The 11,754-nt window shown below is 35.0% G+C and overlaps 2 protein-coding genes across 5 annotated transcripts; one reads left to right on the top strand and one right to left on the bottom strand.

The window, feature by feature from the left end:
* Window positions 1–608: 608 nt before the first annotated feature.
* On the bottom strand, window positions 609–3,763 carry LOC148928404 (cytochrome c biogenesis protein family). The gene is made up of 8 exons (XM_089057257.1): window positions 3,340–3,763; window positions 2,793–3,012; window positions 2,603–2,714; window positions 2,111–2,383; window positions 1,772–2,037; window positions 1,518–1,674; window positions 1,351–1,434; window positions 609–1,247 (listed from the first exon to the last, which is right to left on the bottom strand). Exons 1-8 carry the CDS (start codon window positions 3,701–3,703, stop codon window positions 1,101–1,103), a joined length of 1,623 nt encoding a protein of 540 aa, XP_088913383.1. The 5' UTR covers window positions 3,704–3,763; the 3' UTR covers window positions 609–1,100.
* A 5,255-nt stretch (window positions 3,764–9,018) lies between these two features.
* Window positions 9,019–11,547, top strand: LOC148928403 (putative 1-acyl-sn-glycerol-3-phosphate acyltransferase 5). Of its 4 annotated transcripts, none has more exons than XM_089069922.1 (5): window positions 9,019–9,172; window positions 9,466–9,536; window positions 9,619–10,270; window positions 10,416–10,546; window positions 11,027–11,547. In XM_089069922.1, the coding sequence occupies exons 3-5, from the start codon at window positions 9,708–9,710 to the stop codon at window positions 11,431–11,433; spliced, it is 1,101 nt and encodes a 366-aa protein (XP_088926048.1). In that variant the 5' UTR covers window positions 9,019–9,172; window positions 9,466–9,536; window positions 9,619–9,707; the 3' UTR covers window positions 11,434–11,547. The 4 variants fall into 4 exon arrangements, with proteins under 4 accessions (XP_088926048.1, XP_088926050.1, XP_088926052.1 ...); XM_089069923.1 differs by having other exon boundaries at window positions 9,026–9,301; XM_089069924.1 differs by lacking the exon at window positions 9,466–9,536 and having other exon boundaries at window positions 9,021–9,172.
* Window positions 11,548–11,754: the final 207 nt, after the last annotated feature.

Raw genomic sequence — 11,754 nt, 5'->3', positions numbered from 1 at the left:
CGATATATCAAAACTTTCGATACAATAATGATATGAAATTCTTTCATATCGATATTTTCGATACGATACACGATACAACGTTTTCGATACGATATATCGTATTGACCCACCCTAGATGTAATTCCAAATGTACTTATATTTATTGGGTTGTTTTAAACGCAAAACATTAAACACATCATTATGAAATAATGCGAAGGTCATTACAACTCTATTTGTAGTTAATTACTCCCTCCGTCCCACTTTAGGAGTCCCGGTTGAGTTCGGCACGGGTATTAAGAATATAAAGAAAAGTTGGTGAAAAAAAATAGTGGAATGTGGGTCCTACTTTTATATATTAGTTTTATAATAAAATGTGAGTGGGAAAAGGTGAGTGGAATGTGGGGCCTATTACCAATAATGGAATATTCCAACCGGGACTCCTAAAGTAGGACGCCTAAAAGTAGTAAACCGGGACTCCTAAAGTGTGACGGAGGGAGTATAAGGAATTAAAAGATTTAAAAACAATGACATCATCTAGCATAATTTAAAAATCTGAAGTTCATTATATGTTTGTAGTTCATTATAATGAACTCTAGGTTGTCTTATAATGATGTTGTTCGGCATTTAAGTTTTAAGACTGAATTGATATTATTGATCACAATCCTATATTTATATACATAAATACACGCATCATAACGTTATAAGTATATTGGTGATGCACACATCCTCGTCATATATTCAACTCTTTCATTTGACCCCTAAGCTCGATTGACATCCATTGAAAAACATTCTTAACATTTCGATGAAGAGCACCCCGTCCTGGAAAAATATCACTCCCTCCGTCCCATAAAAGTTGAGTCGTATTCCTTTTTAGTTTGTCCCAACAAAGTTAAGTCATTTCCTTTTCGAAACATCTGTTATTTCTCCATGTATGTATGTACTACTATATTATACTACAAGGCTATATATGATCACGGATGTTGAGAGATGAGCCGAGCCTCTTACAGTCTCTCTCAACAGATGAAAATGGAGCGAAAATAGGCAAACGTCTCACCTGAGTGCGATCTATATAAATCATAACGATGTTGTTTGCTCCGTTTCTCATTTATGATGGGTTGAAACTAGCCACTCATACTTTTGGGTTGCTTTGAATCAACTATTTCAGGAACTTGATCAAGTAGGTAGTTCATATCCTCGGGAAATTCGCCCTTAGCTCGATTCGTTTTACCTCCTATAACCACTGTTGTTCCGTCTTGCAAGGCCCATATCTTTTTATTGATAAGCCAGAAAATTAGTAGTAGTATAAATTTTTATGATGAAACATATTGTTGATGCAAGATTTTACTAATAAAAAAGCATACTTGATTTTACCTGTGAATGAGATAAAAAGCTGATGCAGGTGGTGAGCATGAGAACACCAAAACCAGCGTAAACAATAGGCACCCCTGGATCAGTCTGTGCACGAGACAAATCAAAACAACTTTAGACGGAAAAATAACAGGAGTGCAGTGTTCGACCAGAGCTTATCATCTCATTACCTTTAGTTCAAGGCCGGTACTGCCAATTGCCTCTAACACAACGATTTTCACACCATCAATCTCAATGGGGAGTTTTGAGTTTGGCCGTCTTACTCCAGCGAACTTTCCTTCTTGATCATAAAGGACGATAGATTGCATATCTCGAGCTAGCATTGATCTAAAAGAAGATCAGAAACGAAGTAGGCGTTATCCAGTGTATCAACAACGAGAATCCCACAAAATGGTATGATAGGCTGACCAGTAGAAGATCTTACATTCCCTTAAGATTACTAGAGTCCGTGTCGGAGATAGGCAGGAAGGTCCCATAGAGCTTCTTGTCCCCGTTGATTTGCAGTGGCGCCAAAGCCAAATTAAATGGCCCTTCATCATCCTTCATCACTTGTAGTGCTGACAGACTCCAATCCGTCTGATATACGGTGAATCCGCCATATCTTAAAGGATGATTCACACTTATCGTCTCTCTCATTACCTCCTTGCCGTTAAGATCAATGAGTGAAAGATCACTGTAAAACTGTGAAACCTGAAATCAAGAAAAAGAGTATTTAAGATATACAGTTTTAACCTTTTTTATCTTCAAAATTGTGCTTGCCTACCTCTCCACTTTCATAGTAGTCCATCGAGAATCTATTGACATGAACCTCGGTGTTGAAGGATTCTGAAGGAGTAGATAGAAATCCACTCGGTCCTAATACATCACCCACGACAAAGTTCAAACCCTGCGGAACTGTTACAGACCCTCGAAAACTTCCAGCAGCGCTTAGAGTTCCACCTGCCATGATTAGCAGCAATGCTAAATGCACTCCGATGGGGGCAACCCTACCTGCCAGCCCCCTGAAGGCATATAACGACGGCCCCTTTAGAAATACCTAAAACAACGAAAAAATTGGCTCTCATTTTCAACAAGACAGAAACCACAAGCAATCTATGCACAACCACCATACAGCTTCCATAATTTAGTACTACTAATATAAAATTTGAGTGTAATCTGTGATGTTTTGAGCAGATGTTGAAACGACAGTTGAGTAGCGTAGAGTGAGCAGTGATGTACATAGAACTTAATACACAACAAGGATGAAAAAGTATACTTCATAACCAGCACCCATTAGAATGACACCCAAATCTTGAACCGATGCATTTGGCAATGTATCAGAATATTCCTGCTTACGAATGGAGTCAGCCGAATGTAAGAAAGACCACCTGCAAACGAACATTCATGTTCTCAAGAATAGAAAAGGGGCAGGAGACAAGAATTATAAGATTGGATACAAAACAAACCTTCTTGCTACCTTCACTAAGGGGATCTGTGTTGTGTATGTACAAGCCATAAGTGATGCTCCCAAGAGGATTAAGGTTCCCAGGAATACAGGAGACGAAAACATATGGTCAAAGCCAAGGGTAAGAATCCACCTCCATGTGAAGAATCCTAGGACTGGATTGTCTTCAGGGTACTTTTCAAAATAGAAACTTGGCGCCTCGCCTTGTTCAACAAACGTTCCTGCAGAACAATATCCAGGTTTGCCTATTCAGTGCACTACGAGGCTGTTCGGTTTGCAAGATTGTATATGTAGTGTGTTTGGTTCATGAATTGAATTCCACAACTCAATCTTAATCTTGCCATAATTGGTCATAGAAAACCCCCTCCAACTAAAATAATCACGTAACTTAATCCTAGATTATATCTCGTTACTATTTTATCTAGCAAACCGAACACCACTGATTAAGCTACATAAGATTATGCATAGTCAATCTACCACAAACATATATTTTGGCAATTAAGTCAAAATTGAGCAAAGAAAAATGTGAAAAGAGCAAGTAGTATTACCTAAAGCCATGAGAGCAGCAAGTGCAAACATCTCAGCAATAGCCAGAGGCAAATTGGAGAGGATTGAGACAACTTTTTTAGGGAACCCCTTCAATTTCCAAGAACGGCGGCCTGTCTTGATTGTGGGCGGAGCTCCAGTGGGATCAGGTGCCTCAATAGGCGCTTGCAAGCTCTTCTTCTTAGTCTCAGAGGTTCCGAGCTCACAAAATACAGTCTTTCTGTATAAAGTGAGAGTGTGAGTGAGAGTGCCGCCATTTTTAACACTGCAGAGAATCGAATTTCTGAGAGGTGAAAACTGGGTTCTCAATTGGAGGTCATTTCGCAACTCAATCTTGGATACAATTTTCACATTCAGAGAATTCATTTGGATTGAAGAGTGATGAATTCGTTGGCCGTTGCTAACTATATCCACAACCCAATAACAACTTTGGTAAGTGGCTATTTTGCCACCACATAATAAAACTTTATTATTCATTTCGTTCTAATTTATAAATAAAAACTATTTTTATTTTGCTTTCTTCATAGTCAGAACTACTCTCTCCATCCCAACATAAATGATTTCTTTTTAGAATTTCCAAAGATAAGTGTCTCATTTACCTTTTTGATATTCTCTCTCCTACTTTTTTCTCTCTACTTTATTAACTATCCTACTTTATTTACTTTTCATTTTACTAACAATACCCCATTTCCTTAAATCCTATGCCGAAAAATTTGTGCTCACTTATCTTGAGATAAAAAGAGTATAATTTTTCTCTCTAATAAGATTAAATTTATTTTTATTATTATTTTATTTATTTATTTTATTTTACTTTATTCATTATACATTAAAATTTGTATGTTTTAAAATTTTTTATTTCTAAAAAGTTAAAAGAGAGAGTAGTTAATTCAATCCCTGCTATTTAATGCATTTCATTTTTAACACTAGATTTAAGAAAATTAATGGTTAAAAATTAAACAAAAATAAAGTAAAATAGGAAAAGAGAAAAATAAATGAAAAAACAAAAATTTTTCCCAGAAAGTTGGAGCAAATAGTTTGGGACGATCCAAAATAGAATATAGAGCAAGTAAGTTTAAAAACATTTTCTATCTATCTCTCTTTTACTTTACCAATTATGCGTTAATTCTAAATCAAATGTTCATACTTTTCAGGATTAGGGGAAGTATCAAATTGAAGGTAATATTATAAGGATTCTAACGAGATCTCAATTGCAAATGTTCGGATGAAACTTGATAATTTTTATTTCAATTTTTCGTAAATGTTGATAAGCAGTTTTATATCAACACATGCATCAAATATTTTAAATTTAATGCATGTACAATATCAATAAAACTATGTTGATATTTTCGTGTACTTGTGCTGAAATACTCATGTCATTGTGTTGATATTTGTAAAACACCTTGTTGATTTAAATTTAACCACAAAAATTATTATACGATAACAGAATGATGATCTTATCCATTTGTTGATATTTTGTCTACTATTTATTCAAATGCTTGAAATTTAATCTTATTCATTCATCTCGAGATCTAAAGATGCAGATTCAGTCTTAGTAATGAATTATGATGCTATAACCATTGTACGAGGAACCCATACATATATACTCTATATATATTTGCTAATGTATTTATGTTCGGTCAGTAGTCTTAGCAGTCAGACCGATTGAACATTGATCATAATATTAACTTTTTTTGAACCACTTTTGGTAATGGACCTCACATTTCACTAACTTTATTTACTCACTTTTCACTATAAAACTAGCACTCCCTCCAACCCACTCTAAGATTTTATATAGAGTTGTTTTGTGAGTTAAGTGGAGAGAATAAGATAAGAGAGAAGTGATGTTTCTATTTTTAGAAATATGTTATTTAGAGTAGGACATCCCTAAAAGGAAAATGATTCACTCAGAGTGGACGAATGAAGTATATAAAAGTATGAAATATTTTCTACTCGCATTCTACCATATTTTTTAAAACTCGTGCACAGTTAAACTTAGTATTGTGGACGGAGGAAGTATTTTTTCTATTTATAGCTCATTGATGTTACTTTTAGAATTTATGTCGGTCATCTCAATTGCCTACTTAAGCCATCCGCATCCCTGTCTCTTAACCGTCTCATCTCTTCACTATTCATGGGTTCCACTATACTTTTCACCTCATCTCTTAACTAAGAGACATCACCTGCATCCCTTCATCTCTTAACCATCTCATCCCTTAACTATTCATTCAATTTCATTTTTTATTTTTAATTCCAACAAATTCAATTAATAAAAACACACTTCATTAAATAAAATAAAACTTACAATTTAAAGGCCTAAAAATTAAAAAATACATAATTAAAATCCTAAAAAAATTAAAAATACATAATTAAAATCATAAAAAAATAAAAAAACACACCATTAAAAAAATTTGAGTGAGAATAGAGAGTTTTTTATGGTGGATAATTTGTGGGAATGATTTGGTATTTATAGAAGTGATTGGAGGCTTTAAAAAAATTGAAAAAAATTACAAATTTGAAAAAAACGGCTATAAACGGCTAGTATAATTTTTGGAATTTTTTTATATATATTTTTTTAATTTTTTAATTTTTTCTGATTTAAAAAAAAAATCAATTTTAACGGATATAAACGACGCCCAGTCGCGGGTCGGCAAGTGGGCGTCACGCACGAACCACAGCTCGCCACGTCACCAAGGCGCGTGGCGAGACGTCTCGAGGCCGGCCTCTTCGGAAGGAGACACGGGACGAGATGTCCCGTCTCGTCAAGACGAGATGGAGGCCGCATCGCCGTCTCGATGCGGTCTCGTCTCTTCAAGATGAGATAGAGCCCGCATCGAGACGCGATGCGGATGACCTTAAGTTTGTCTTGAAATTTTATGAATTCGTGTTGGGTAAATTGTCAAAAATTTATCTCTTAACATCTATGAAATATACTCTCTCCGTCTATGAAAAATAGAGTATTTTTGTCATTTTTGGTTGTCCACGAAAAATAGAGCACATTTAAAAAATGAAAGTTTTCAACAACTTTTTTTTTACTTTTTTCCACTAACACTATTTCTCTCTTATTTTTTTTTTCTCTCTTATTTTTTTTCTTTCTTACTAATAATATGAACCCCACATTCAACTAATATTACTTCTCTCTTGTTTTTTTTCATTTCTCTCTTACTTAACTTAACCAATTCCACATTAAAACATGTGTCATTTATAGGGATGTCAATTCAACCCGAAACCTGTGGGCCGGCCCGAACAACCCGGTAATATGAGCGGGTTAGGGCTATAATTTTTTTACCCGAATACAAAACGGGCTAAACGGGTTGGTCCGAATGGGTTGGTGGGTTAAACGGGTTGGCCCGAACGTGTTGCGGGTCGGCCCGATGGGTTGTGAGTTTTAATTAAAAATATTAAGTTTTAGGGGTTTTTTATATTTTTGAATCCTTAATCTTCATTCTACACAATCATTAGTCTTATTCAATCTTCATTCTACACTTTTCCACTCGATCCCACAATATCAGCTTTCAAGTTCCATCTCAACTCATTATTGCACTGTCCTATCATCTGCCACTAGTGTCTTACCACCACCAAAGCCAATCAAGACAAAATTAAGAACTAGCTCATCAAAATCTTAATATATTTATCATTTTAATAATGATTCATGTAAGATATGATTTTTAATTTCCATAAAGAATTAGTTACAAACAATGTCATAATAATGACACGAACACAAGCTTTAATTTATATTGTAGTTGATCGAGATGAAAAGCTTCTTTTCAAGTATTATTGAAGAAAACTATGAAATATGATTATAAACTAAAAACAAAAAAGTATCTAAAATTTAAAATCATTTTATAGAAGAAAATTTTGATACGAGAGATTATTTTCGAAAGCTTTTAGGCCCGAATAGCCCGATGGGTTAGCCCAAAACCCGACGGGTTAGGGTTAGGGTTGAAAATTTATGACCCGAAAAATCCATAACCCGAATGACCCGCACCCAAATAGCCTGGCAACCCGAATGGGCTGGCCCGAACCCGAACGGATTAGCCCGATTGACATCCCTAGTCATTTATATCGTTTTCTACTTTTCGTGAACGAATGGAGCATTAAATCATATACTAATTACTTGGGAAAAAATGTCAATGCAAATCTAATCTATGTATCAATCTAGTCTATCAAACGCTTCAATTTAACTTACGTTTTTATCTAATTTATCAAACAACAACATTAAATTCCTATCTTGTACTATCTTGATTCTTATCTTAAAAAGCTCATCTTACCTTAATTATATCATGATATACTATCTGGATTCTTATCTTAGAAAGCCCTTCTTACCTACCACACTAGCTCTAAGAACTGAGTATATAATTAAAATCAGATATTTTGATACGGAAAAAACTATACAAATCAAATAATGAATCTTAGAACAAATTTTTGAAAAGCAGGAAATCCACTGTTTTTTTCTCAAAGTCAGGCTCCAAATTACTGACTTTTCTCAAATGCGATTTCAACGACATGATATCAGGAGAAGAACTCAAGTCACTTTAAGAAATGATATTTTGGTAAAATTTATACTTTAAGAAGCTTTAAATCAATTTATAAATTATTAGGCATTGCGTGAGCTTCAATTCTAATCGTTAGCAAATTGATCCGCAATAAAATAAAAGACATGCATATATACAGGTTCGATCCATTGCTATTTTTCTTTTAAATTGCTAATTTATTAACCCAATATATTAAAAATGTCAGCTCAACAATATTAGTATGTCAACGCAAATTTAAATGACATACATGTGGCCTATGGGTCCATGTTGAGATTTAAATATCAGCGTCAACCCAAAGAGGCAAAGACATATAATGTCCTCGGATTAACATTTTTAATACACTATGAGGGTGTTTGGTTTGCAAGATTGTATTTCGAGATTAAATATGCAGTGCATTTGGTTATGAGATTCACTCCCATAGGCCACAACTCAATCATAAGGACTCGTTTGATAAAAAAAGATGAGATATGAGAAGATATGTTAAACAAGATAAGAAATACGAGCTTCATGTCAAGATATGCAAAGATATGATTTTTTTTTCATTGTTGTTTGATAGAAAATGAATTATCTAAATTTGTATAGTATATTAAACTTAAGATTGGGGAGGGTCCTTGTCTTATATTGGGCTTTGAGTTAAACTTAAGTATGATATCAAACAATTAGAAATGTCCCTATATAATTATCTATCTTGGTATTACTAGCTTATCAAAGACGCCCTTAGGATAATCATGGGTTAATTAGTAATAGCTAAGCCCCTCCAACCAAAATAATTTCACTATTCAATCTTAAATTATTTCCTAGTATTTTATTTAGAAAATTGTATATCACCTACATTACTGAGTTAATAAATTAATACTCCTTCCGTCCAAAAAAAATAGAGCACAATTACCATTTTTTGCCGTCCGCAAAAAATAGAGCACGTTCATTTATGGAGAGTTTTCAACAAATAATAATTCTATATATCATTCCACTAACACTACTTATCACTTACTTTTTCTCATTCTCTCTTACTTTATCAATCTATATTAAAACCCGTGTCATGCACAAATTGCTTTATTTATTATGGACGAAGAGAGTAATTTTAAAAAAATAGCTATTGATTACATCTCCATATATATACACTAAAAGATTAGGAATATATAAAAAACAAGGAAAGAATATCACTGTCCCCTTCCTTCTAACTAATTTATTTCGATTGGTTGCAAAGGGAAAGAGATTTGCTTTGCAGCAGCATTTTCCACAAGGGAACTTGACTTCAGCTGCCACTCTTGAAATCTCCTTTGCGAAATTCTTCCAAAATACCGTATTCCCCTTATCTTTTCTTCAAATTCATCATGTCTGATTTTGTTCGAGGGGGGAGAGAAATCGATTGTTAATCCTATGCTTTACTCTTTACTATTACTGTTTTTGGATCTCCCCCAAATTCAATTGGGTATATTCATTTATCTGACTGATTATGTGGTTAATAAGTTCGTTAGTTTTGTACCTGATATGATATAGATGAATGGTGTAGCCTTCTCTGTTTTAATCTTTTGCCATTCTTTTTTTTTTTTTTTTGTTATTTTATTGAAGATTCTAACTGTATGCAATCTGCAGCATCTGTAGATTCTTAGATCTGATTTTCAAGGTGTCGGTAAGGTGATAATGAACAAAAGCCTTACTGGAAAGTATGATTGGATTTATCACATTTTTTTAATACTCCATGTGGCATTGTGATTTAAGATTCTAATTCTTAGTATTCTCGTGCAGCTTCTGATGGAATCTGTGTTACTGAACTGAAAACTATGACTGAATTCATCACATTTTGATAACTTTGGAAGTTTTAACTGCTTCAATTCATGGAATCCTCGACTTCCAAGTTGAAACAAAGGCACCGTGCATTGACTACGTTAAGAGTTATAAGGGGCGTTCTGTGTTTGATCATCCTAATCTTGACAGCGTTCGTACTGTTAGTGTTTTTTGGCTTTTGGACAGCTGTTCCCTTGAGATTTTTCAGTTTGCATCACAGCAGGAATGGAACTGCATTCTTTTTTGGGATATGGATTGCTCTTTGGCCATTCTGGTTCGAGAAATTGAATAAGACCAAGGTGGTGTTCTCTGGGGACGTCGTGCCTCCAAAGGAACGGGTGCTGTTGATGGCTAACCATAGAACAGAGGTAGATTGGATGTATTTGTGGGATCTTGCTTTGAGAAAGGGACGTGAGGGGGCGATTAGGTATATTCTTAAGAGCAGCTTGATGAAAATGCCGGTGTTTGGATGGGTATTCCATGTCATGGAGTTTATTCCCGTGGAGAGGAAATGGGAGGCTGATGAGTCAGTGATGTGCAAGATGCTGTTGTCTTTTAAAGATCTTCAAGATCCTCTCTGGCTCGCTGTATTTCCAGAGGGCACTGATTTCACGTACTTTTCTCTATCACCTGCTTCTCCCATTTTATTCTTTTTTTTACCTTTATTTCTTGTTGTTTATGTTTAAACTTAACTCCTGCTTCAGATTTGTGGATACAATGTTATTGACTGCTTTGTCAACTTATTATGTACAACGCAGAGAACAAAAGTGCATTCGTAGTCAAACGTATGCTTCTGAGAATGGACTTCCGATTCTGAAACACGTGTTACTTCCAAAGACAAAGGGCTTTTATGCATGTTTGGAAAAGTTGAAGGACTCCTTGGATGCAGGTGCTTTATATCTTCCTTTCTTGCACCTTTTTCGTTTTTGTTGTGCTATGAACTTTTCTATCTAAAGGCTATATGTATAAGGGGCATAATATCCTTTTAACTGAATCAAAATAATGGATAACGACAATAACTTGACTGGGATAGGGAAAACAATCTAGAATGCGTCTCCATTTAATGCTTACTTGGGTTTGATAGGGACGAAGTCTTATGTTGATCTTGTTAAAGTCATATCTTAGTACTTCATCAATGATATCTAGAACTAGCTGCTTCTTGAAGGTTCCAAGACACTTGATTATTCAACAGGATTCAACTCAACCATTTATTTCTGAAGTGCATATTCCAAATATGACCCTTACAACGAACACACATATTAGCTAGTTCATGACACTTAATCCTACTCGAACAACCAACATAGGTTATAAGGCATTTGTCCTCAAATATGCACTGACACTCCTTTTGATGGAAATCTCTTGTATGCAGTTTATGATGTCACCATAGGCTACCGGCATAATTGCCCAACGTTCATGGACAATGCCTACGGAATTGACCCCTCTGAGGTCCACATCCACGTTGAGCGTATCTCTCTAAGCGACATCCCCTCATCTGAAGATGAGGTATCGGCATGGCTGATGAGAAGATTCAGCCTCAAAGACCAGATGCTTTCTGATTTCTATGCACAGGGATGTTTCCCTCGTGAAGGTACGGAGGTAGGCCTGTCTACAGTGAAATGTATATTGAACTTCATTTTTGTTATGATTTTGACAGCAACATGCATGTATCTCCTCTTCTTTTCCTCAATCTGGTTTAAGGTATATGTTTATTTAGTCTGTGCCTACATGGCTTCAGCTACATATTTCGATATTCGACCTTCACCCATTTTCATGTAGCAATTGCATTAGATATTGAGATAGAAGTAGCGAATTGTTAAGCAGGATTTTTGTTTCTGCTTTCTGCAGACTGTTGTACTTGTTTCTTTATATAATCCTTCATTTATGGTGTTATATTTGTGCAAAAATCTTGCAGCTTCACTTGATTAAGTTATGCAGGATATATACATCCTTCATTCTTGCAGATTCACGTGTCTGTGTCTGTGTCTCTGTGAGAGGGAGAGAGACAATTTGTTTTAACCCTTTCTATCTTCCTTAGTTTGCTTAGACGTTTTGTTCATGTCGATATTTCAGATTTCCAGCTCAACTTTGATTTCAGTG

Source organism: Salvia hispanica, chromosome 4 (assembly GCF_029641045.1).
Source record: "Salvia hispanica isolate PSC_SH4W2 chromosome 4, Shi_PSC_v1, whole genome shotgun sequence".
Lineage (NCBI taxonomy): Eukaryota > Viridiplantae > Streptophyta > Magnoliopsida > Lamiales > Lamiaceae > Salvia > Salvia hispanica.
The sequence above is the reverse complement of the archived record's forward strand: the minus strand, read 5'-3'. Positions and strand labels throughout refer to the sequence as shown.

Coding starts and splice junctions, on each gene's coding strand:
- LOC148928403 (XM_089069922.1), top strand. CDS start 9,708: ATGGAATCCTCGACTTCCAAGTTGAAACAAAGGCACCGTGCATTGACT. Junction 10,271..10,415: donor CCAGAGGGCACTGATTTCAC/GTACTTTTCTCT, acceptor TGTACAACGCAG/AGAACAAAAGTGCATTCGTA. Junction 10,547..11,026: donor GAAGGACTCCTTGGATGCAG/GTGCTTTATATC, acceptor TCTTGTATGCAG/TTTATGATGTCACCATAGGC.
- LOC148928404 (XM_089057257.1), bottom strand. CDS start 3,703: ATGAATTCTCTGAATGTGAAAATTGTATCCAAGATTGAGTTGCGAAAT. Junction 2,038..2,110: donor ACTACTATGAAAGTGGAGAG/GTAGGCAAGCAC, acceptor TCTTGATTTCAG/GTTTCACAGTTTTACAGTGA. Junction 1,675..1,771: donor TCTAGTAATCTTAAGGGAAT/GTAAGATCTTCT, acceptor ATCTTCTTTTAG/ATCAATGCTAGCTCGAGATA.